Source organism: Nycticebus coucang, chromosome 8 (genome assembly GCF_027406575.1).
Source record: "Nycticebus coucang isolate mNycCou1 chromosome 8, mNycCou1.pri, whole genome shotgun sequence".
In the NCBI taxonomy this organism is placed as follows: domain Eukaryota; kingdom Metazoa; phylum Chordata; class Mammalia; order Primates; family Lorisidae; genus Nycticebus; species Nycticebus coucang.
The window spans coordinates 72,245,012-72,269,068 of record NC_069787.1 but is presented as its reverse complement, the minus strand read 5'-3'; the positions used below and the strand labels follow the sequence as shown (position 1 = coordinate 72,269,068).

The 24,057-nt window shown below is 33.8% G+C and overlaps 1 protein-coding gene across 1 annotated transcript in view; it reads right to left on the bottom strand.

Moving 5' to 3' along the window:
• The window catches only part of ZCWPW2 (zinc finger CW-type and PWWP domain containing 2), a 178,777-nt gene that overhangs the window by 74,174 nt on the left and 80,546 nt on the right, over positions 1-24,057 (bottom strand). The window contains exon 5 of the mRNA XM_053598830.1: positions 15,432-15,591. Coding sequence (XP_053454805.1) covers positions 15,432-15,591 — 160 coding nt within the window. The remainder of the gene's footprint in view (positions 1-15,431; positions 15,592-24,057) is intronic.

Genomic DNA, 24,057 nt, shown 5'->3' with positions numbered 1-24,057 from the left:
CATCTTTGCTTTTCTAAACATAGGGAGGGAAGACTTACTAGGAAAATACCATAGCATACCAAAATTTTGACTAAATAAATATCTATATACTCAACATCAAACCTTTTATATTCTTACATAAATCAAGCTAAGGAGTACAGGCAATTTTGGCACCTCTTTTGTAAGTCCCATATACATACTCTGTTGTCTCACTTTGCAATATAAAAATAATTATTTTTGTCCTCAGCTTGAAGTCCTTAAGATGTATGGTTTTTTTTTTACCAAAATCTGGGTACATCTAATAATTTTAGAATTTTCAAGTTAGTTTATCTCCCACCCCAAAGCAAAACATAGATAAATTTTAAAATATGCTTAAGAAGACGATTTCAAGGCAGCTCTTTAGTAAACTCCCAAGGAAGTAAAAGCTTATAAAGTCAAGGATTGAAACCAGTGACTTCAAATGACACCATAGGAAGGGTTGGGCACTATGATCATCAAACTCCAGTAAATCCTGTAATCCTGGGATAGGATATGATATACTTTATTATGTCTATATTACTGTGGCAACTTGAGTTTTCTCAATCAGTTTTATTAAATTTTTGGTGGAGGCAAAAAGAAGTATTCATTGTAGGAAGAGAAGACATTTAGATTTAAAAATTTGTTTAAACTTATGAGTATAAATAAGATAATTCTTAACAGATAAATAAGCATAAAAATAAATACTTGGAGCAAGAATGAGATTTGAAACTAAACAGATGGACAGACAGGGAAACATAATACCCTGTGTCTGAGATAATTCCTAGCTGCGTCCAAAATTGAAATGTTTGTAGCCAACTGTTCTACATGATCTTGTTTCAATCAGGTGTTATTGGCCACCTAAAGGCCTTAATATCATTTTTCCATTTCCCAGAGTTTGAGAAGAAAGTTGTATGTTCTTTCTCAGTAACTTTTGATTCATTGAATAAGATTTGTGCTATCACTGCATAATACTACTCAAATACAGAGGGGGAAAATTCAAGGAAAAGAATACATTTGTGTTTGTCTACCCAGTAAGGCCAGTGGAGAGAAACCTGCCATCTGGCACAAATTCATTGCTTCCTATATTAAGATTTTTTTCTCTTAATCGGTATCTTAATATCAATTAAGATATAATAGCCTGGTGTTGTAGCAGGATAAATCTTAATTCTTCAAACTTAAATGTGTAAGCAATGTCATATTACCTTATTTTTACTAAATTGAATGGAATGTGACAGGGCTTATCCAACCAAAAGAAGAAGAAATTTGATTTCAGTCACTTTGGAGCCACTCTTTACTTTCTTTAGGAGCACATAAATTGGCAAGGGATTGTCCCCAAAAGGTGCTGCCTGGAAAGTGAAGGCCCATCATGGTTACATGAATAATAATACTTTTGTTCAAGTCCCTTGAAGTCAGGAAGCCCAGAAGCTTCTTTGCCACACCTGGACAAAAGAATCTTGATGGCATGGGTTCAACCTTCCTGTGTGCCCCATGGTGGTATTCTCCAAGATACTGCCACTTGCCCAGGGTACTGACAGATTTTTGTCTTTTCTCCTCTTCCAAGTCTGAGAGAGTACCTTTTCTGCCTTAATGCACCTGCCCTTCTCTCAGAGGCACTGGCCTCTTCATTCCCAATCCACCCTCAAAGAACTCAGATCAGAAATACCCCGCCATCCCTGATTTTGACCCTCATGACAGAATACTCCCTTGAGACGTGGGACTTTAAGGGATCTGGCTACTTTTTGGAATAAAAGAGAAGAAAAAATACAATCAAACAAGAATTATTATCAACCAATCACTGGTGTTTGCTTGTCTGTAAGGAAAATTTCCTAACTATGGGGTTTTAAGTACCTGAATAGATAGGGAAGTGATAGTCTTTCTTTCCCACCTCTTTATTTCCCCCTCTGTCTATTGATCTCTCCTATTTTTTTTGTATGGCATTCAGAAATAACTAACATGTTGTACCCTTTTCTTATTTGTTTACTATATGTCTTATTTCACTAACTTAAGTCTCATTAGGACACTGAATTTTGTCCTTTTTGTTCACTTCTGAGCCTAAAAGAGTCTCAAATAATAGCAGCTTAATAAATATTTATTGAGCACTGTAAACAGATATATTTTGTGCAAGGTGGCATGATTAAAACCCTGTCAGAAAACTGGAGATGAAAATGAAAGACTGCTACATTTTAATCTTGAATTATGAGATTACCTTCTACAAAGATAAAGAAAAATTTATAAGCCCAATGACCATTTGGTATTATGGTGATATTACTTCTAAGATAGTATAGAATTTCATTTTTTTTTTGTATAAAATTCAGATCTTTAAAGTGCTTCATGAGTCACTGATATATCCTATAGCTTTAGTAACACTTTTTTCTGAAACAATATGTCTAATTTCAACTGGTAATATTACATAAAAAAAGTACCTAATTTTAAAATTAAGGTAATTAAGTATGTAAAGTAACTTGATCAAATGCTTCCTAATATGACCTATTTGCGGAATGGTAGAACCTAACTTACCACAATCCTTTAGGTACAATGACAATATCCACAATCTAAAATTATCAATTCAAATATTGGTTACTCAGTATTAAAATTAACTGCAAATACAAGTATTTACAATTTAAAAAATTTAAATCATATGTACTTAGAAATTGCTTTATTGGGCTTCATAAATTTATTGAAAAGACTTCAAATACTGACTCATTACTTAAATTATTTGTTACATAGATAAATACATATTTATATTACATATTATACATATATAAATCATAGATTTTATAATCTAAAGAAAAACAAAATGTTTGTTCTTTGAAATGTGTCCCTGGTAAATGTTTGAGGACCAACACTATTTCGTATTATAAAGTACTCGGCCTGGAGTCTTAAGCAACTAACTGATGCTATTTATACATTGAAAGATGGAGTGTAGCTCACTGACTCTAACCACATTGTTCACTATTTACTATTATCACTCTTTTCCTCTGTTGGGCAGAACATTTTCACTTAAAGAAATACAGTAGAAAGTTAATCACAAAGATATCTTGTCTTCCATAAATTCAATTTCTGCAACACCAACCAGTAATCCAGACAATAAAAACATTCCTGTTCCTTTGATGCACACTGGAAGATAGCCGCATCACACCCAGGTGCACTAGAAACTACAGAACTATAGCTTTAGTCTCCTCAACTTCCTTTAATATGTGCCCTCCCTCTCATCTGTCATGTTTAATATAGGTTCATGTAATCTTTATATAATCAATTCTGGATTATTTAGACAGCTTGTTCAAATTAATGAACACTTGAAGCAAATACTGCTTTTAAAAGCTTATTTTGTTGTTTTTTGTTCTGTTTGTGTTTCCTATAAACACAAACACTAATTTGCTTACTAATTTTACTTACTTTGCAGGAGTTTAAGATTAAAATAGGTTAAGTCCCCCACTCCATGCCACTGGAAAGTGTGACCCAAAAAAGCTGCCAAAAGAAAAAGTCTAGTGCCGTTTAGTGTGATCCTTTATATTAGATTGAAAAAGAATACCAAGAAGGCAATGAGCACTAGAGGAGAAACTGGGAAGAATGAAGGACTCAGGAAATCTCAAAGTCAAATCTTTGCAGTATAATTTTATGATGGGGCTTATAATAGTAACAGGTCCCAAAACAGGAGACCAAACTCCTGAGTGGGTACTCTCTGCAATTTGGGGGGTAACAGTAAGGAAACTGAGCAGTTTAAGATAAAAATGACCCAATGGACAAATATGAAAAATCATAAGGTACTAGTAAGCTTTTTTGTTAACCTAGATTTTAACATGTATTTAAGTATTTTGAATGTTTAAGCTCTTGTTCCATTGAGAGAATATACAACTGTTGCATGTGGTTTTAAGAAAAAAAAAGGAGCACCAGAAATTTTAGGTCGGTCCATTATCTGGAGTAATATCTTTTAGAAAACAATTTTTACACTACTACTACATCAGTCATTTATGTGATGAACCTGAAATCAGACTTTGAGAAGAGGGAAAGGTCACTTTTCAGCCTTTTGGCTAAGTCATGTGTGAGAAGAGGGAGAAAGTGAGAGGGTTTCAGCTCTCATAGCGGGGAGAAAATCAGGTACCACCAAAGGGAGAAACATATTTAAAAGCACAAGGGGACCAATGTTACAATTTTTCCCCAAATTTGTCTGGCTTCTGTAGTATTACAAATCCATAAACACATCCATACCTTCCACAAAGTAAATGCAATACATTTAATACACATTCATATAAATATTTCCTTCAGCTAATCCCAGTAACAGAGAAAATAGATTATTTGTGGGAAATAATCTGCTATTATAATGGTTCTTGTGATTCACTGAGAAAAGCAGGTTTAGGAATATGTACTTTTAAGGAAACATACAACAGAATCTGATGACCAGCAAGTTTGAGGACTGATAGTAGAGAAAGGAAACAAACAAGCAAATAAAAAACCTTAAGCTAAAAAGGTTGTACTAGTTTGTAGTCCCACCAGCAATATAAAAGTGTTCCTTTCTCTCTGCATCCACGCCAGCATCTGCAGCTTTGAGATTTTGTGATGGGGGCCATTTTTACTGGGGTTAGATGATATCTTAGGGTGGTTTTGATTTGCATTTCTCTAATAATTAGGGATGATGAGCATTTTTTTCATTTGTTTGCTAGCCATTCATCTGTCTTCTTCAGAGAAGATTCTATTCATCTTTCTTGCCCATTGATATAAGGGATTGTTGGCTTTTTTCATGTGGATTAATTTGAGTTGTCTATAGATCCTAGTTATCAAGCTTTTGTCTGATTCAAAATATGCAAATATCCTTTCCCATTGTGTAGGTTGTCTATTTCCTTTGGTTATTGTCTCCTTAGCTGTACAGAAGACTTTGATTAGGTCCATTTGCTTATTTTTATTGTTGTTGCAATTGCCATGGAAATCTTCATAAAGTCTTTCCCCAGGCTGATATCTTCAAGTGTTTTTCCTATGCTTTCTTTGCGCATTTTTATCATTTTATGCCTTAAATTTAGGTCTTTTATCCATCTTGAGTCAATTTTAGTGAGTGGAGAAAGGTGCAGGTCCAGTTTCAGTCTTTTACATGTGGATATCCAGTTCTCCCAACACCATTTATTGAATAGGGATTCTTTATGTATGTTCTAGTCTGGTTTATCAAAGATTTAGCTGGTCATAAGATGTTAGTTTCATTTCCTGGTTTTCATTCCAAATGTCTATGTCTCTATTTTTGTGCCAGTACCACACTGTTTTGACCACTATGGCCTTGTAGTACAGCCTAAAGTCTGGTATGTTGATGTCCCCAGCTTTGTTTTTATTACTAAGATCTGCCTTAGCTATACAGGGGTTTTTCTGTTTCCATACAAAAGGAATTATGGAGAACCCTCAAAGAACTCAAGCTAGACCTCCCACTTGATCCTGCAGTCCCATTACTAGGGCACCTACCCAGAAGGAAAAAAAAATCCTTTTACCATAAGGACACTTGCACTAGACTGTTTATGCAGTTCAATTTATAATCACCAAAATGTGGAAACAGCCTAAATGCATACCAACCCAGGAATGGATTAATAAGCTATGGTGTATGTATACCATGGAATACTATTCAGCCATTAAAAAGATGGAGACTTTATATCCTTTGTATTAACCTGGATGGAAGTGGAACAAATTATTCTTAGTAAAGCATCAAAAGAATGGAGAAGCAAGAATCCTATGTACTCAATTTTGATATGAAGACAATTAATGACCTAGTACACGGTGGTGGGTGGGGGAAAGGGAGAGCACAAAGAGGGAAGGAAGGAGAGGGGTAGGGGAAAGGAAGAGTAGAGAGAGGGAAGGGGGGAGGAGGTGGGTGTCTCCGTGTGTGACACACCTTTTGGGGGTGGGACACATTATAAGAGGGACTTTACCTAACAAATGCAATCAATGTAACCTGATTTCCATATACCCTCAATGAATCCCCGACAACAAAAATGCACCCCCAAAAATCCTTTAAGCTTTCAAAAACCTAGTATCAGAATACCAACATCTGCATTAATAATAACCATTTACTACTAATGTTATAAAACAATGAAATAATTCATAGGTTTTAATGACAGCATAAAGATCCCCCAAAATCAATAAGCTAAGCATGAAGAAAAGATCTTTAACATCTTCGTCCAACTTTTAAAAAACCTGGTTTAAAGGTTAAGTTAATTAATCAAGCTGGGTGAATTAACAAATAGAGATCAATAAGAAGGCCTTTGTGGTTTTCCAGTTTGTAGATGATAGCTTGGTATGTTATGAGTTTGGTATGCTTCTGAAGATTTAAAGCAGATGTCCTAAAGTAAATTTCAAGCAGGTTGACATACAATATAAAAACTTGGAGTCTGTAATTATAAGATCTGGGCTTAAGTCCCAGTTCTGTTGGTGGGTGACCTCAATCAGCAAGTCACTTAACCCAAGCATCAACTTTCTTAACAATGAATGAAGATCACAGAAAATTATCATTTGGTCTCTACAGTCCAAAAAAATGAGATGAGAACTCCATTCCCTATAGTGGGAATTGATTGAGCACATATTTTATTTCTATAGGAGTCTTATTATTTAAGAGCCTATTATTATTTTTCACTTACTAACCTATACAATGTCTACATAGTACTGCCAGTTACTATCTTAAGCATGTCACATATAACTTATTTACCTTTCTAATAAGCTATAAAATAGGTACCATTATCCTATAGAGGAGAAAGCTGAGGCATAAAGTTTAGAACTTGTTCAAGTATACAGAGTTAATAAGACAGAGGTTGCCTATGTATGAATTACACTTAACTCCAGACTTTGTGTGCTCAACCTCTAAAAAAAATGATACAATTTCACCACAAGGCAATTAATTCTATTGCATGAATCTCAAAGATGGTATTAATAAAGAACTCTTAACTCATACCATGAAAAATGATGTTGAAAATGATGAAACTGCCATATGGCATTTTTTTGTATCAGGTCACTAGGATATTGCTTAGGAATTTTTTTCTTAGGACTATTAATTGGCAGTTAAAACTTATATCACCAGAAAACTATACATTTAAAATGATTAAAATGGCAAATTTTGTTACATATATTTGAGTACAATCTTCAAAAAAGATGAAAACAAATCATGTTTGATTGTGCTCAGTTTAAAAATATTTTACATATCCTGATTTCAAATTACAGAATTTTATTTTGCAAAATTAAATATATCATTAAGTCTATAGTAAGAAAACAGTTGTAAACACTGCCATGTAAAAATGACAGTGAAATATTAGTAATATATTGATATACTAGAACAAGAAGCAAATGAAAATACAGCCAATAGATAATTTTGAAGGCCAGTGCTTATCTAACATGCTGTTATTTCCTATTGCTGTATCCAAGCTGACAGCACTTTTAGAAAATTGAGAAAGCTATATATAGGGATTTCGTTTTTTTTTTTTTTTTTAGGGATTTCTTTAAAAATAATATTGATGTTTCACTGAGAAGTCAATATGAGAAATCTAGGTGATGCCTAATACATTTTTCTTGCAATTAGCAATTGAAAAGGTAACTTTATACCATCCTTTATAAATTGAGTAAAATTATTCATATTATTTAGACTTGTACTTTTAACTTCAGTATAAGTTCACAGTTATCTAAATTCATATGAGATGAAGTCTAGAGATGATAGAAGTAAATTCAAGAATTTATTTGGAGCAGCAAAGTCAGCAATTATAAATGTGAGTGAATCAGAAAAGCAGAATAAAGATACGGAAAGAAACTACTTCCATTCAACTGCAAAAAACATGAAAGATAATATTTCCTGTTCTTCCAAATTCCATCAAACAAATCCAAAGTATTCTTGAGCCATTTCTGATATTGGGGCCTATTTATTTATACACTACAAAGTCAGATTAAGAAGGTTCTAACATACCTCTTGTTTCAATAGTTCTTAGCATTTCTGTTTATACTAAACTAGGAAAACATTGCAGCAATGGCCTCATTTTATCCATGTTCCGAAAAAATTAAAAAATAAGATGATCAATTATCTCCATTTCCCTCAACTTCTGGGAGCACTGCGTTGGTTGATAAAAGAACACTAAAATCATGTCATTTTCTACATCTCATTCAAAATAAAAGATATTATTCTTCACTTTGTTGTTTTTGGTATTTTTTTTTTGTACTCCCTCCTTTAGATGTGGGTCTCTAGGGAAGGGAAATAAATAATTTAACTGCCTATTTAACTTGTTACTTACAATGACTAATAACAACTAACATTTATTGAAAGCTTACTATATGATAATCACTATGCTAAATACATGTATTATCTCAGTTAACCTCACAATTTTATGAGGCACATGCCATCATAATTTTGGTTTTACAAATGAGGCATTTGGGATTTGTAATGGTTAAATGACTCCATCTAAGGTCAACCGTTACTCAGCAGCAGAGCCAATTTTACTCTAGAGCCTAACTCTTTAATCACTATTTAAACCACTATGACAAATCTATTCTTTTCCTAATATATGTTATTACAAAAGTTTTTCTTGTGAGATTATTCATAAATAGATCACAGTTATGGAAATATACTCTAATTGCCTGAATGTTTATCCAGGCCAAAAGCCAAAGAGTTCTTAGAAATAAACAAAAAACTTAAGACAACAATACCAAAATTACAGCAAATTTTATACCAAATATGGAATTAGTATAACATTAACAAAATTTTACTGACACATTGGTATAAGATTATTTGCTAGTAGAAACATGGTACAAGAGTTTCTTTGTTTTTGTTTTTTGTTTTCAAATGTATTTTTATAGTGTGTTGGCTCAACAGATCCTTATCTAGTTTCACTCCATTACGTTAAGAGCAAAATGCTGCCTGATGATCTATCTATAAGCTGATTTGCTAATCCTTATTACAGTCTTAGAATTTATGTAGTAATGAATCTTAGATGCAAAACACTATCTCAAATAGATGTTAATGCAGATGCACTGGTGAAATCACCGCTGAAAATACAATTTAAATATAAGAATTCTGCTTGTTTTCCTCGGTTTCTAGCCCTACACAAGGGAAAATCAAGCAGCAAGTAAAGAGCAAGTCTACTAGAGATTGCCATAGTTTATTATGTATATAAGAATTAAAAGGTAAAAATTTTCCTCACTGTATGAGCAAATGTGGGAAAACATTGAAAATAATATATACATGTAAAAATAAATATATATCAATAAAATTAAATATATATAACATTTATAAATAAGACCGTTGCTTATGTACATGTAAGCTGTCATAACATACAAAGAATGAGAATTTAGACTCTGGAATTAGTCTTCTTGATTTTAATCATTGCCCTATCATTTAGCAGATGATTGACCTTAGGCCAGACATAATAGCCTGAATCTCAGTTTCTTCCATATGTCAAATAGTGATGGTGCCTACCTTCATGAGGTTACTGTGAGACTTTAAATATCTTAAGAAAAAGATCTACCTAATCCTTGGCCTATAATGGGCTCAATATTTAATTGTTATAAGTATTTGTAGAAATTTTTAGTTATTGGAGTCATTGTAATTCCTGCTGACATCAGAGCCCTTTGCAGAACATTTCCTAGACTAAGTTTATATTCAATATATCAGTCATCAGTTAGTAGTTTCTACTCATACGTTTGTCATTATAAAGAAAAAATGTACTTATTTAATAAGCAACTACAATAAGTTGCATTTTTTCTATTATATATTAGGGCAGTGTTTTTCAACCTTTTTTTATCTCATGGCACACTTGAATCTATAGTTAAACTTCCATGGCATACTTAAATTATGATGATCAAAAAAAAGAGAGAGAAAGAAAAAGAATATACTTACTGTGCTTTCAACTTCTTTCTAAAAGAATTTGATTATCTTTAAAAATGTTCAGGAAGCACCTACGGTCCTCTCAAGGCACACATGGGTGCTGCAGAGCACACAGATTGAAAATTACTGTACTAGGGAAATAAGAGTAATGGGGTCTCACTCATTTGGCCAAATTCTGAAGAGTAGTGAAATTTCAGGAATGGACCTTTAAAGATACAAGTTACAAAGAACTGTGACATCCTGTGTCACACTACTATCATTAGAGTATGTCAGAATAATCCCAGGGGCTTTATGTAATCAATGCTTTTATCTCCCTCACATTGCATCTCAGTCATATCTTGGCAGGATGACTTTGCTGATTGTAGTAATTCAGGATCCAAACCTACATCTCAAACAATACCAGTCACTGTGCCACAGGGAAAGAAAGAATTCTCACTGATGTTGCACTAGCTGTTAAATGGCCAAAGAGATGACATTTATCACTTTCATTAATAACTCACTGGCCCAGTCCCACCACATGTGTGCCAAATATGCAATTCTACTATGCAATAGAAAGGTGGAGACCTAAAAAACTCTTATGAACATTATCAATAACTACTAAAATTAGAAAGTAGCATTATTGGAGCTGTAGGTTTTTTTTAAAATTCATTATACTGGTATCTATCTTTTGACTAGATAATTTAATCCATTTATATTTAATGTAATTATTGATAAAGAGGAACTTACTTCTGTCATTTTGCTATTTGTTTTCTATAGGTCTTATAGGTTTTTTGTCCCTCATTTCCTGTGTTACTGTATTCTTTTGTGTTTAGTTGATATTTATAGTGAAAAATATAAACCCATTTCTTATTTCCTCTTATATATATATTTTATAGCTATTTGCTTTTTCTTTAATATTGGGATTAAATTTAACATCCTAAAGTTATAACACTCTAATTTCAATTTATACCATCTTATTTTCTATATCACACAAAAATTCTGCTCCAATACAGATTCCATCCCACCCCTTTCAGTTGTTGATATCACAAAATTATATCTTTATAAACTGTTTGTAGAAAAATATGAACTAACAATTATTTGAAGTTATGTAGAAAACAAAATATGGAGTTATAACCAGGGTTATAATCATACTAGTATTAAGACTAATAATTAAAAAAAAAATTAGCCTCTTAAAGAATGTAGAATACACCAAGTGGAGTAACAAATTATTAAAATAATATTAGTTTTTATATTTGCCCATGTGTTTACCTTTATTGAAATCTTTATTTCTTCATACAGCTTCATTTCACTATTTAATTTCTTTGATTTCATCTGACAGGGCTCTCCCTAAGCATTTCATGCAGGGCAAGTTTAGTAGTAACAAACTCCCTCAGGTTTTACTTATCTGGGAATATCTTAATTTCTCTGTCACTGTTGAGGAGCAGTTTTGCAAGACATAGGTCTACTGAATGATTCCCCATAGGTCTTTTAGGCTCTGTTCACATTCCTTCAACCTTTTTACATTTTTTTTCTCAGATAATAATTTCCATTTCCTACCTTCAGGTTTGCTGGTTTGCTCTTCTGCCTTCTTAAATCTGCCTTTTATTTTTTTAACTTATTATTATTATTATTAAATCATAGCTGTGTACATTAATGCGATCATGGGGCACCATACACTGGTTTTATGGACCGTTTGACACATGTTCATCACACTGGTTAACATAGACTTCTTGGCATTTTCTTAGTTATTGTGTTAAGACATTTACATTCTACATTTACTAAGTTTCGCATATACCCTTGTAAGATGCACCTCAGGTGTCCCACCAACCAACCCTCCCTCTGTCCACCTCCTCCCTCCCTCCCCTCCCTTTCCCTCTTCCCCCTATTCTTAGGTTATAACTGAGTTATAGCTTTCATGTGAAAGCCATAAATTAGTTTCATAGTAGGGCTGAGTACATTGGATCCTTTTTCTTCCATTCTTGAGATACTTTACTAAGAAGAATAGGTTCCAGCTCCATCCATGTAAACATGAAAGAGGTAAAGTCTCCATCTTTCTTTAAGGCTGCATAATATTCCATGGTGTACATATACCACAATTTATTAATCCATTCGTGGATGGATGGGCACTTGGGCTTTTTCCATGACTTAGCAATTATGAATTGGGCTGCAATAAACATTCTGGTACAAATATCCTTGTTATGATGTGATTTTTGGTCTTCTGGGTATATGCCTAGTAGAGGAATTATAAGATTGAATGGCAGATCTATTTTTAGATCTCTAAAACTGCCTTTAAATCTCTGTAGTTAATTTTTCATTTCAGTTACTATAATTTTCTATTATAGAATTTCTTTTTGGTTACTTTTTTAGATTTTCTACTTCCTCACTGATATTTCCATTTTATTCACACATCCTTTTCTTGACTCTCTATGTCTTCCTTTAGTTCTCTGAGCATTTTTAAGACAGTTGTTTTGAATTTTTTGTCTAAAGTCAGCCATTAGTCTTTCTCAGAGAGAATTCTTGTTGATTTTTTTTTCCTTTGAAGGGTCATACTCTCCTTTTTCTCTATACATCTTGTGAATTTTTGTTGGAAACTGGACATTTGAGTCAAATAATGTGGTGACTTTGGAAATCAGATTCTTCCCCTCCCCAGAACTTGTCATTTTTGTTATTTTATATATATTGGGGTTTTTTTAGTGCTGTAGAGCCTATCTTTCTGCCAAAGATCAAATATTCTTGGGTCTTAACAGAGCCTATACCTTTCCCTATACCTTTCCTTCCACCTGCACAGTCTCTTTTCTCTGTATATGCAGTTACTCTCAAATGTCCTAATGTTAAATGTCTGGCTCACAAAAGAGAAAAAAGAGAAAAATTAAGGGGTATAGTGAAAGAATTTCAGCCCTTTAAATACACTGGAAGCCACTGGTGGATGGATGAATCAACAATGGCTGCCCTCCTCATGGTCTGCACCTCTGTGATTATAAGCAGCAGTTAGAAATCAGGGCATAGATCCCTGAGTTTTGAAGACCGGGATTATTTGCCTTTCCCAGGTCTAAAAAGCAATGTGCAAGGTATTCCAGAAACACATACCCAGTTGCCTAGCACATAGCTAGAGGTGAGAACAGTAACTGCTACTGAGCTAAGAGCTGAATTTGACAGAAATCAACCACACTATATAGCCCAAGCCTTCCCCTAGATGTTGAAAGTTATCAACAGACACCAGAGTTCTAAAACAATTACATTAGATTCTGCCAGTGTAATTGTTTATGTGGGGAGACATTTTTGATGCTTCCTAACTAGAATCCTGTCTCTAAATACTAGAATCCTGTCTCTAAATACTTTTAAGAAATCCTGTCTCTAAATACTTCTAAGAAAATCAATGTTTATTTATGGGGGGTATTTTAGCTATCTTTTCAGCTATTGATTAAAAACTAAGATATATAAATAAACTAAATGAATTATAAATCTATACTCTATGCTTTGAACATTTTTTATTGAGTATATCTGATCCCAGCGTATCAATGAGTAGTTCCACTTATTAGGAGAAAACACTATCATCTGTATGACTAGGTAGTGACAATACTGTTGTGTTGTCAACAATAATATTAATTGTCAGTGGTGTCATAAATAATGTTAATCTTTAACTATTAAATTGGCTACCAATATCTAGACAAACATGATTGAATTGAAAGACAATTAATTAAATGCTTATAATATAAACTGAAAAATTCAATTTTCTCAGAAATGCATATAATACAGGTCTTTCTAGGTGACTTTATTTCTCTCCTATCTTAACATGTGCACTGAAAAATATATGAAAAGTCTATACTCAGTGAAAATTCTGAATTTATTTAATTAGTTGTTAAACTAAGCTTACACAAATTAGGAGAAAATTATGTTGAGACAGTGTATGAAGTAAAATTTAGTCTGCTATAGCCAGTGAGAATTGTATCTATTATTCTTCACTCAGTTGTAGAAAAAGGAATCAGACAATATGTACTATTTACATCTTCTACTTTCTTTAAAAAACAATTAAGAATTCCTACATTGTCTACTATACATTATTTTTTGTGTAAGTGCTCCTTTTTTTCATGAGGCAAGGGGTGTATGCACCTAATATCTAGATCAACATGGCACAATGAAGAGATAGCATTTTAGGATATAGGAGCTCGAGAGTAGAGAGGATCACAAAAGATCAAATACCTTGGAAATCTAGGGAATAGAACTATAGGTTGGAGTATCTTCATGTCCAAGGGACAAGGAAATCTCAGCTAGCCCTAGGTATATTCTAAGGTTAACCTCACAAGCAGCCAGACGGTTTCTCTATTTTTTAGAAAGGAGAAACGGAGCACAGAAGGAATACTCCTTCCTGTCTTCTGGTGCTTGCCAGCAGAAGTGTCTAGAAGCACATCCAAAACACCCGAGAAGGTGCCTCATATTAAGATAACTGCACCACCCACAACTACCACAAAATAGACTTATGTGGTATTATTCCATGCTTAAACATTTTTACTAAAACAGTCTTCCTTTCTAGCTCTTTTAAAACTGAATGGTACAAAATACTATATTATCTCAAAGGTATAAGTAAAGCCCATTTTAAAGTACTTCAAATTTCCACAGGTTTCATTTTACTGTGAATTAAATGGCGTGCTCTAAATACACATAAACATATATGTATATCTGAATATGTATATCTCTCACCATAAAGAGAAATAATCCAAATTGAGTCAAATGTATTCATATTATAATAGCTACTTTCTAATAAAAGCATGATTTACAGAGGAAAGTTTTAATATTGATTTATATTTATACACCAAGTCCTTGGAAACAGTTCATCTACTCTCATCAATCTGAGAAGCCAGTCTATACATTAATTGTAGTGTGGAATTTAAAGTTTAAAAATAGTCAAAGACATCCTGAAGGAGTTAATATAATGAAATATTCCATTTGAAATCTGAAAAGTTGGTTGCATTCTGTAATTAATTTTCCCTGTGAACTAGGGCTAAAACTTCTCAAGAGAATTAAAAAATCACCAAATAGTGTGATGCCTGTGGCTTAGTGGGTAAGGCGTGGGCCACGTGCACCAATGCTGGTGGCCCAGCCCTGGCCTGCTAAACAACAATGACAACTGCAACAAAAAAATAGCCAGGCGTTGTGGTGGGCGCCTGTAGTCCCAGCTTGGGAGACTAAGGCAAGAGAATTAATCTCTTAAGCCCAAGAGTTTGAGGTTGCTCTGAGCTATGACACCATGGCTCTCTACCTAGGGTGACAACTTGAGACTCTATCTCAAAAAAACAAACAAACAAACAAACAAACAAACAAAAAAAACCCACCAAATAATAATCTTAAAATTGTTTCAAGAGGTAATTATGTAAAGTCTTCAATTATTTTTTATTATATTGCCTTTAGGAAAATAAAGTTTAAAACCCCCATAACTATTTTATATCCATATTTTCTTTGAAAACTTCTTTAAAATACAAATATTTAAATTTAAACAATTAGTATATATTATTTTGTTTATATGAATCTTAAAGTAAATAATTATATATATTTTAGGATTTGAGGGAGAAAATGACCATAATTAAAAACAAGTACAATAAAAATAAAGTATTGATGTTACTGCACCTACCGTTAATGTGATACTATAATGCCCAACAAATGTTGCATCTATCCATGATCTTGAATGGGGATCACCCAGGAATTCTATGTGATACAGTTCAACGTTTCCATCCAGGTCATAGGTCACATATTTCCCTTTAAAAGGATCAGGGCAAAGTATCCCTGGCCAACTTTAAAAAGAAAATATTTTTATAGTTACTTTGAAGCTTTAAAAAAGTTAGACAATCATTTGTCACAATAATGTATTAAACCTCCTACTTTGAATTTTAATGACTTTTTTATAAAACATAAACATATTCCTACTTAAGGATAGGATATTCATTTGATACAAGTAATAATAGCTATACAAAGCTTTAAAATAGTCACAAATTTAAGACAGAGATAAGATATGAGGAAAGAATTATACAGCAAAAGAATGATTGCTAGGCTCAATAGAGCCATTTAGGTACTACTGATAGGAAGGATAAGAGGAAAAAAAGATTAGTCTCATAGCACAGCATGAATTAAATTGCTAATCTGAACTAGCCAATCAGAATGATTAATTAAAATGTTAACCCACTGGCACAGCTTCTGACAGTGTGGGAGAGAACTTGTTTCCCGAACCAGGTCTGCCAAAGGTAGTTCAGGCTGTGATAACACCATGGAATAAAGTGGAAAGAGGGCTTTCCATGGGAAAAGTGGAAAGAGGGCTCAGCAATTCTAAACTGTCCTTTTTGCCCCACATCTGCTCCACTGGCAGATGACCAAATTGTTGAAAATCCTCAATAGTGAAAATAAATATATCCTTTAATAAAAATAAACCTTCAGAAGTTTTTTCTTTCATGACATAAACGTTAACAAATTCCTTCAGGTTTCATTCTTATCTTTGGGTATTCATTGCCCACTTTTGTTCCTTTCCATTCTGCTTTCTCATTTGGATTTACTTGATTTTTCTTTATTATATTGCAGCAGAGAGCTGCTGTCATTGACACTTCTGATAAGCAAAAATTAAAACAATATTTTCATATTATGATTTACTTTCATATGTGTATAAAGTGTTGATTGATTATTTCCAAACTGGTACTGAGTACATGTGTTTATTTCTCCATTCTTGTGATGTTTCACTTGTGATGTCCTCCAAAGAGGACAGTAGAGAAGTCCTTTAAAAAACTCTGAAGTGAGGAAATTTACATGTAGGAAATTATTTGTTTTATTTTGTTCATAATATTCTGTTAAAAAATTACAGGTGTATAATCATCTTAAAAATTCCTGATTATTACCTGCCATTTGATCCAGCAATCATACACACACACATATATATATATATATACACAAAGCAGAAAAGATCTTTTATAAAAAGGACACCCACACTTGAACGTTTTTAGAAGCAGAATTCAAAGATGTAGAAACAACCCACGTTGTTGTTCAACACATGAATGGATTAATGAACTGTGGTATATGCATACTATGGAGTACTACTCAGCCATTAAAAAATGGTGATTTTGGGCTGCACCTATGGCTCAAAGGAGTAGGGCGCTGGCCCTATATGCCAGAAGTGGTGGGTTCAAACCCAGCCCTGGCCAAAAACTGCAAAAAAAAAAAAAAAAAAAAAAAAAAAGCGGTCTAGTATTTTTTGTGACAACCTAGCAGCAGTTCTCAACCTGTGGGTCGTTTGACCCTTTCACAGGGGTCACCTAAATACATCCTGCATATCAGATATTTACATTACAATTCATAACAGTAGTAAAATTATGAAGTAGCAGCAAAAATAATTTTATGGTTGGGGTTCACCACAACATGAGGAAGGGTTAAAGGGTCGCAGCATTAGGAAGGTTGAGAACCACTGACCTAGATGGAACTAGAAACCATTCTTCTAAGTGAAACATCACAAGAATGGAGAAACAAGCACATGTATTCAATACCAGTTTGGAACTTATCAATCAACACTTAAGTGAACATGAGAAAGTAAATCTCAATGAAAATCAAGCTAGGGAAGGAAGGGATTGGTAAATTCATAAGCTGTTGGATATAGTGCAGACTATCTGGGTGAAGGACACACTTATAACTTTGACTCACTGTGTACAAATAACAAAGTATGTAAATATACAGACTCCCTAATATTCTGAAATTTTAAAAAGGAAAAAATTCCTGATTATGAAACATATAAATAAAAAAAGTCAGCACTAAGAAAACTGGAGTTTTAAAGTAATAATTTCACTCAATATTATTGAAATAAAATAATTTTAAACAGCAAATGTTAGGAAAATTTTATTTGACGTTATTATAAGAAGAACTGAGGTAGAATATTACATATTTAAAAGTTGACATAAAAATATTCTGGGGTGGGGTATAATTTGAAGAGAACAGCACTATCTTTTACTAGGGCAAATTAATGATGTCAGTATTCTCAGCATTCCTTCCAGGCTTTATCTCTTTTAGTCTACTCTTCAACCTCATAAGGTAGGTGATTGTTATTGTCTTTATTTAAATAAGAAAACTGAGTCTTAGAGATATTATGTAACTTTCTTAAGAAGACTGCTAATAAGGGGTGAAGACATGATTCAAAAGAGGTCTTTCTGATGCCAAAGTACAAATGTTTCCACTAGACTAGATCACAGTCATGGCTCAGAAGCAGTAAGTGAAAGCATAAGGAGGCTATATTTAACTCAAGAAACAAAAGGACTTCAGAAAATTAATTAGTCCAGAGATGCAATATTCACCTTCATAATTTATATTTCCTTGCCAGTTCAGAGCCCAAATAACCATTTGGTAAAGGATAATGAACTGTGTATGGTGTACAGTGTGGGGTATGTGTGTGTGTTATGTATGTTTTTTGGCTGTAAGAATGTGGTTTTTTTATAGGACTGGGGGATCCTGAAGGTCTTCTCCAGTTTTATGATAAGATGAATTTAAGAAGGTGTATCTTGTACCATAGACAAAAGTAAAGTTACTAAAATAACAAAAGACTTTTCCTATCAAACATTTGACTAACAGAAATGCTACTGTATCAAGACCACAGAGAGAATTGTACTCTAAGTATAATAACAACAACAAAAAATGGATTACTTTGTCTCAGTAATATCTATTTTTCCCTTTCAGATAAAATATCCTAACTATAGCTAGAGGTTTAATATTTTCCACACATTAAGTCCACATTTACTTAAATATTTAGTATTGTCTCATAGAAATTGTAGCTATGAAATTAATTATCATCTAACATTTAAAGAGCATCAAAATTCATATGCTGAAGTCCTAACCCCCAGTACCTTGTAATGTAACTGTATTTGGAGACAGAGCCTTTAAAGACGTAATTAGGTTAAAATGAGTTCATTAGAGTAGGCCCTAATCCAATATAATGGGTCTTCTTTTTTTTTAATAATGGGTCTTCTTGTAAGGAGTGAATAGGACACAGATATGCACAGAGTGAAGACCATGTGATGACACAGAAAGAAGGTGGACATTTACAAGCCAAAAAGAGTGTCTCAGAAGAAACCAACTCTACAAAGACCTTGATTTCAGAATTTGTAGCCTTTAGAATTTTAAGAAAGTAAATTTCTGTTCTTTAAGTCACTCAGTCTGTTGTTCTTTGTTATTGCAGCCCTCACAAACTAATATGACCATATGAATATAAGATATTTGGTATAATTAAGAAGAAGAAGAATACAAAAATATTATCTGCCTCATATAGATAACTTTAAAAATTAGATAAATTAGATATTTAGATAATTTTAAGATCTAAAGAAAGTATGGAAATCATTCTGTAAAGAATCAGAAATCATAAAAATAAAAACCCCCAAAATTGCCTGAATTTGAGGACTCTAGATTATTGATTTTCTGCTAAATTATAAATTGTTATTAAAGTTATAAAATCATAAACACAGAAATGTATCAAAAATTTTTTGATACTATCAACTATCAAAATTTTTTTACAGATCATATATTAATAATACAAAGCAAATCCATGAATAATGTTTAGTATTATTAATGTAAAAATTCTCATTCAAGGAAGTTGATAGGTTCTAACTACAGCTGCCAAGAGGTGATGTCTACCATGCAATTGTCAATAAGGATGATGGCATGTGACAATGGAGTAGACGTTCAGCCGCTCCCTGGATGTTGAGCCAAGTCTTGGGGCTCTTGAGCTGTAAGGCAGCCCTAGATTTTAGAAGAGGAAGGCCTAGAGCAGCAGTTCTCAATCTGTGGGTCACAACCCATAGGAACTGTATTAAAGGGCCATGGCATTAGGAACGTTGAGAATCACTGGCCTAGATGATTATGAATTATTTCATACAGTCTGGAATTCAAGAAGCCTAATATTTTAGAATTGGAAGTGATAACAGAAAGTCAAGCTTCCAGACCTAAATGAAAGGGTATAGAACCTTGGGAATTTACATTTCTGAAGAAACCCAGTCAAAAGAAACTTCTATAGGGAGATAAAATAGTAAAAATGAGGGGCAGCAGCAATGGAAACCCCCAACTATCAAAAATTTAGGAACAATGGGTATTTCAACCTAATTAACAGCTATTTTAAAAGCAACCAAATTATTATTATTATTTATTCTTCGGGATTCATTGAGAGTACAATAAGCCAGGTTACACTGATTGCAATTGTTAGGTAAAGTCCCTCTTGCAATCATGTCTTGACCCCATAAAGTGTGACACACACCAAGGCCCCACCCCCGTCCCTCCTTCCCTCTTTCTGCTTCCCCCCCCCGTAACCATAATTGTCATTAATTGTCCTCATATCAAAATTGAGTACATAGGATTCATGCTTCTCCATTCTTGTGATGCTTTACTAAGAATAATGTCTTCCACGTCCATCCAGATTAACACGAAGGATGTAAAGTCTCCATTTTTTTTAATGGCTGAATAGTATTCCATGGTATACATATACCACGGCTTCTTAATCCATTCCTGGGTTGGTGGGCATTTAGGCTGTTTCCACATTTTGGCGATTGTAAATTGAGCTGCAATAAACAGTCTAGTACAAGTGTCCTTATGATAAAAGGATTTTTTTCCTTCTGGGTAGTTGCCCAGTAATGGGATTGCAGGATCAAATGGGAGGTCTAGCTTGAGTGCTTTGAGGTTTCTCCATACTTCCTTCCAGAAAGGTTGTACTAGTTTGCAGTCCCACCAGCAGTGTAGAAGTGTTCCCTTCTCTCCACATCCATGCCAGCATCTGCAGTTTTGAGATTTTGTGATGTGGGCCATTCTCACTGCGGTAAGATGATATCTCAGGGTTGTTTTGATTTGCATTTCTCTAATAGATAGAGATGATGAACATTTTTTCATGTGTATGTTAGCCATTCCTCTGTCGTCTTTAGAGAAAGTTCTATTCATGTCTCTTGCCCATTGATATATGGGATTGTTGGCTTTTTTCATGTGGATTAATTTGAGTTCTCTATAGATCCTAGTTATCAAGCTTTTGTCTGATTGAAAATATGCAAATATCCTTTCCCATTGTGTAGGTTGTCTCTTTGCTTTGGTTATTGTCTCCTTAGCTGTACAGAAGCTTTTCAGTTTAATAAAGTCCCATTTGTTTATTTTTGTTGTTGTTGCAATTGCCATGGCAGTCTTCTTCATGAAGTCTTTCCCCAGGCCAATACCTTCCAGTGTTTTTCCTATGCTTTCTTTGAGGATTTTTATTGTTTCACGCCTTAAATTTAAGTCCTTTATCCATCTTGAATCAATTTTTGTGAGTGGGGAAAGGTGTGGGTCCAGTTTCAGTCTTTTAGATGTAGACATCCAGTTCTCCCAACACCATTTATTGAATAGGGAGTCTTTCCCCCAAGGTATGTTCTTGTTGGGTTTATCAAAGATTAGGTGGTTGTAAGATGTTAGTTTCATTTCTTGGTTTTCAATTCGATTCCAAGTGTCTGTCTCTGTTTTTGTGAAAGTACCATGCTGTCTTGAGCACTATGGCTTTGTAGTATAGACTAAGATCTGGTATGCTAATGCCTCCAACTTTATTTTTGTTACAGAGAACTGCCTTAGCTATGCAGGGTTTTTTCCAGTTCCATACAAAACGCAGAATCATTTTTTCCAAATCTTGAAAGTACGATGTTGGTATTTTGATAGGAATGGCATTGAATAGGTAGATTGCTTTGGGAAGTATAGACATTTTAACAATGTTGATTCTTCCCATCCATGAGCATGGTATGTTCTTCCATTTGTTAATATCCTCTGCTATTTCCTTTCTGAGGATTTCATAGTTTTCTTTATAGAGGTCCTTCACCTCCTTCGTTAGGTATATTCCTAGGTATTTCATTTTCTTTGAAACTATGGTGAAGGGAGTTGTGTCCTTAATTAGCTTCTCATCTTGACTGTTATGGGTGTACACAAGGCTACTGACTTGTGGACATTGATTTTAAATCCTGAAACATTACTGTATTTTTTGATGACTTCTAGGAGTCTTGTGGTTGAGTCTTTGGGGTTCTCTAAGTATAATATCATGTTGTCAGCAAAGAAGGACTGATTCCCTTTATTACCTTGTCTTGCCTAATTGTATTGGCTAGAACTTCCAGCATTATGTTGAATAGTAAAGGTGACAGAGGACAACCTTGTCTGGTTCCAGTTCTAAGACGAAAAGCTTTCAGTTTTACTCCATTCAGTAAAATATTGGCTGTGAGTTTGTCATAGGTAGCTTCAATCAGTTTTAGAAATGTGCCACCTATGCCTATACTCTTCAGTGTTCTAATTAGAAAAGGATGCTGGATTTTATCAAATGCTTTTTCTGCATCTATTGAGAGGATCATGTGATCTTTATTTTTGCCTCTGTTAATATGATGGATAACGTTTATAGACTTGCGTATGTTAAACCAGCCTTCCATCCCTGGGATGAAGCCTACTTGATCATGATGAATGACTTTTTTGATGATAAGCTGTAATCTATTGGCTAGGATTTTGTTGAAAATTTTTGCATCTATATTCATGAGTGAGATTGGTCTGAAATTCTCCTTTTTGTTTGGGTCTTTTCCTGGTTTTGGTATCAGGGTGATGTTTGCTTCATAGAATGTGTTGGGGAAAATTCCTTCTTCCTCAATTTTTTGGAATAATTTCTGCAGTACAGGAATAAGCTCTTCCTTGAAGGTTTGATAGAATTCTGGAGTGAAGCCATCTGGACCAGGGCATTTTTTGGTTGGAAGATTTTTTATTGTTTCTTTGATCTCCGTGCGTGAAATTGGTCTGTTCAGGAGCTCTATTTCTTCCTGGCTGAGTCTAGGGAGAAGGTGTGATTCCAAATATTGATCCATTTCTTTCACATTGTCAAATTTCTGGGCATAGAGTTTCTGGTAGTATTCAGAGATGATCTTTTGTATCTCTGTGGGATCAGTTGTTATTTCCCTTTTATCATTTCTGATTGAGGTTACTAGAGATTTTACTTTTTTATTCCTCGTTAGTCTGGCCAATGGTTTATCTATTTTATTTATTTTTTCAAAAAACCAACTCCTTGTTTCATTAATTTTCTGAATGATTCTTTTGTTTTCAATTTCATTGATCTCTGATTTGATTTTGGATATTTCTTTTCTTCTATTCAGTTTAGACTTAGATTGTTCTTCTTTTTCCAATTCCATAAGATCTCTTGTGAGATTGTTGATGTGCTCTCTTTCTGTTTTTCGAATGTAGGCATCTAAAGCGATGAATTTTCCTCTCAAAACTGCTTTTGCCATATCCCACAGGTTTTGGTAGCTTGTGTCTTCATTGTTGTTATGCTCAAGGAAGTTAATGATTTCCTGTTTTATTTCTTCCTGCACCCATCTGTTATTCAACAGAAGATTGTTTAATTTCCATGCCTTTAGGTGGGGTCGAGCATTTTTGTTAGAGTTGAGTTCCACCTTTAGTGCCTTATGGTCTGAGAAGATACAAGATAAAATTTCAATTCTTTTGATTCTGTTGATATTTGTTTTGTGTCCCAGGATATGATCAATTTTGGACAATGTTCCATGGGGCGATGAGAATAATGTATATTCTTTATCTTTGGGATGGAGTGTTCTATATGTGTCTATCAAGCACAGTTGTTCCACGGTCTCATTTAAATCTCTTATATCCTTGTTTAATTTCTGTTTAGAGGATCTGTCCAGCTCTGTAAGGGGAGTGTTAAGGTCCCCTGTTATTATGGTATTATCAGATATCATATTGCTCAGACTGAGTAAGGTCTGTTTCAAGAATCTGGGAGCATTTAAATTGGGTGCATAAATATTTAGAATAGAAACATCTTCTTGTTGTATTTTTTCCTTGACCAATATAAAGTGACCATCTTTGTCTTTTTTGACTTTAGTTGCTTTAAATCCACATGTATCTGAAAATAAGATTGCAACTCCTCTTTTCTTCTGAATGCCATTTGCCTGAAAAATTGTCTTCCAACCCTTGACTCGGAGCTTTAATTTGTCTTTTGAAGCCAGGTGTGTTTCTTGCAGACAGCAAATGGATGGCTTGTGTTTTTTAATACAGTCAGACAATCTATGTCTCTTCAGTGGGGAATTCAAGCCATTAACATTTATGGAGATAATTGATAAGTGTGGTAGTATTCTATTCGTCTTATTTTGTGAGAGTCCATTGCTTAGTTTTATCTTTTGCATCAGTGTGGAGGTTAGGTTCTGTCCCTTAATTTCTGAGTTCTTACTTTGCTGCTGATCCATTGTCGTGGTCAGTGTGCA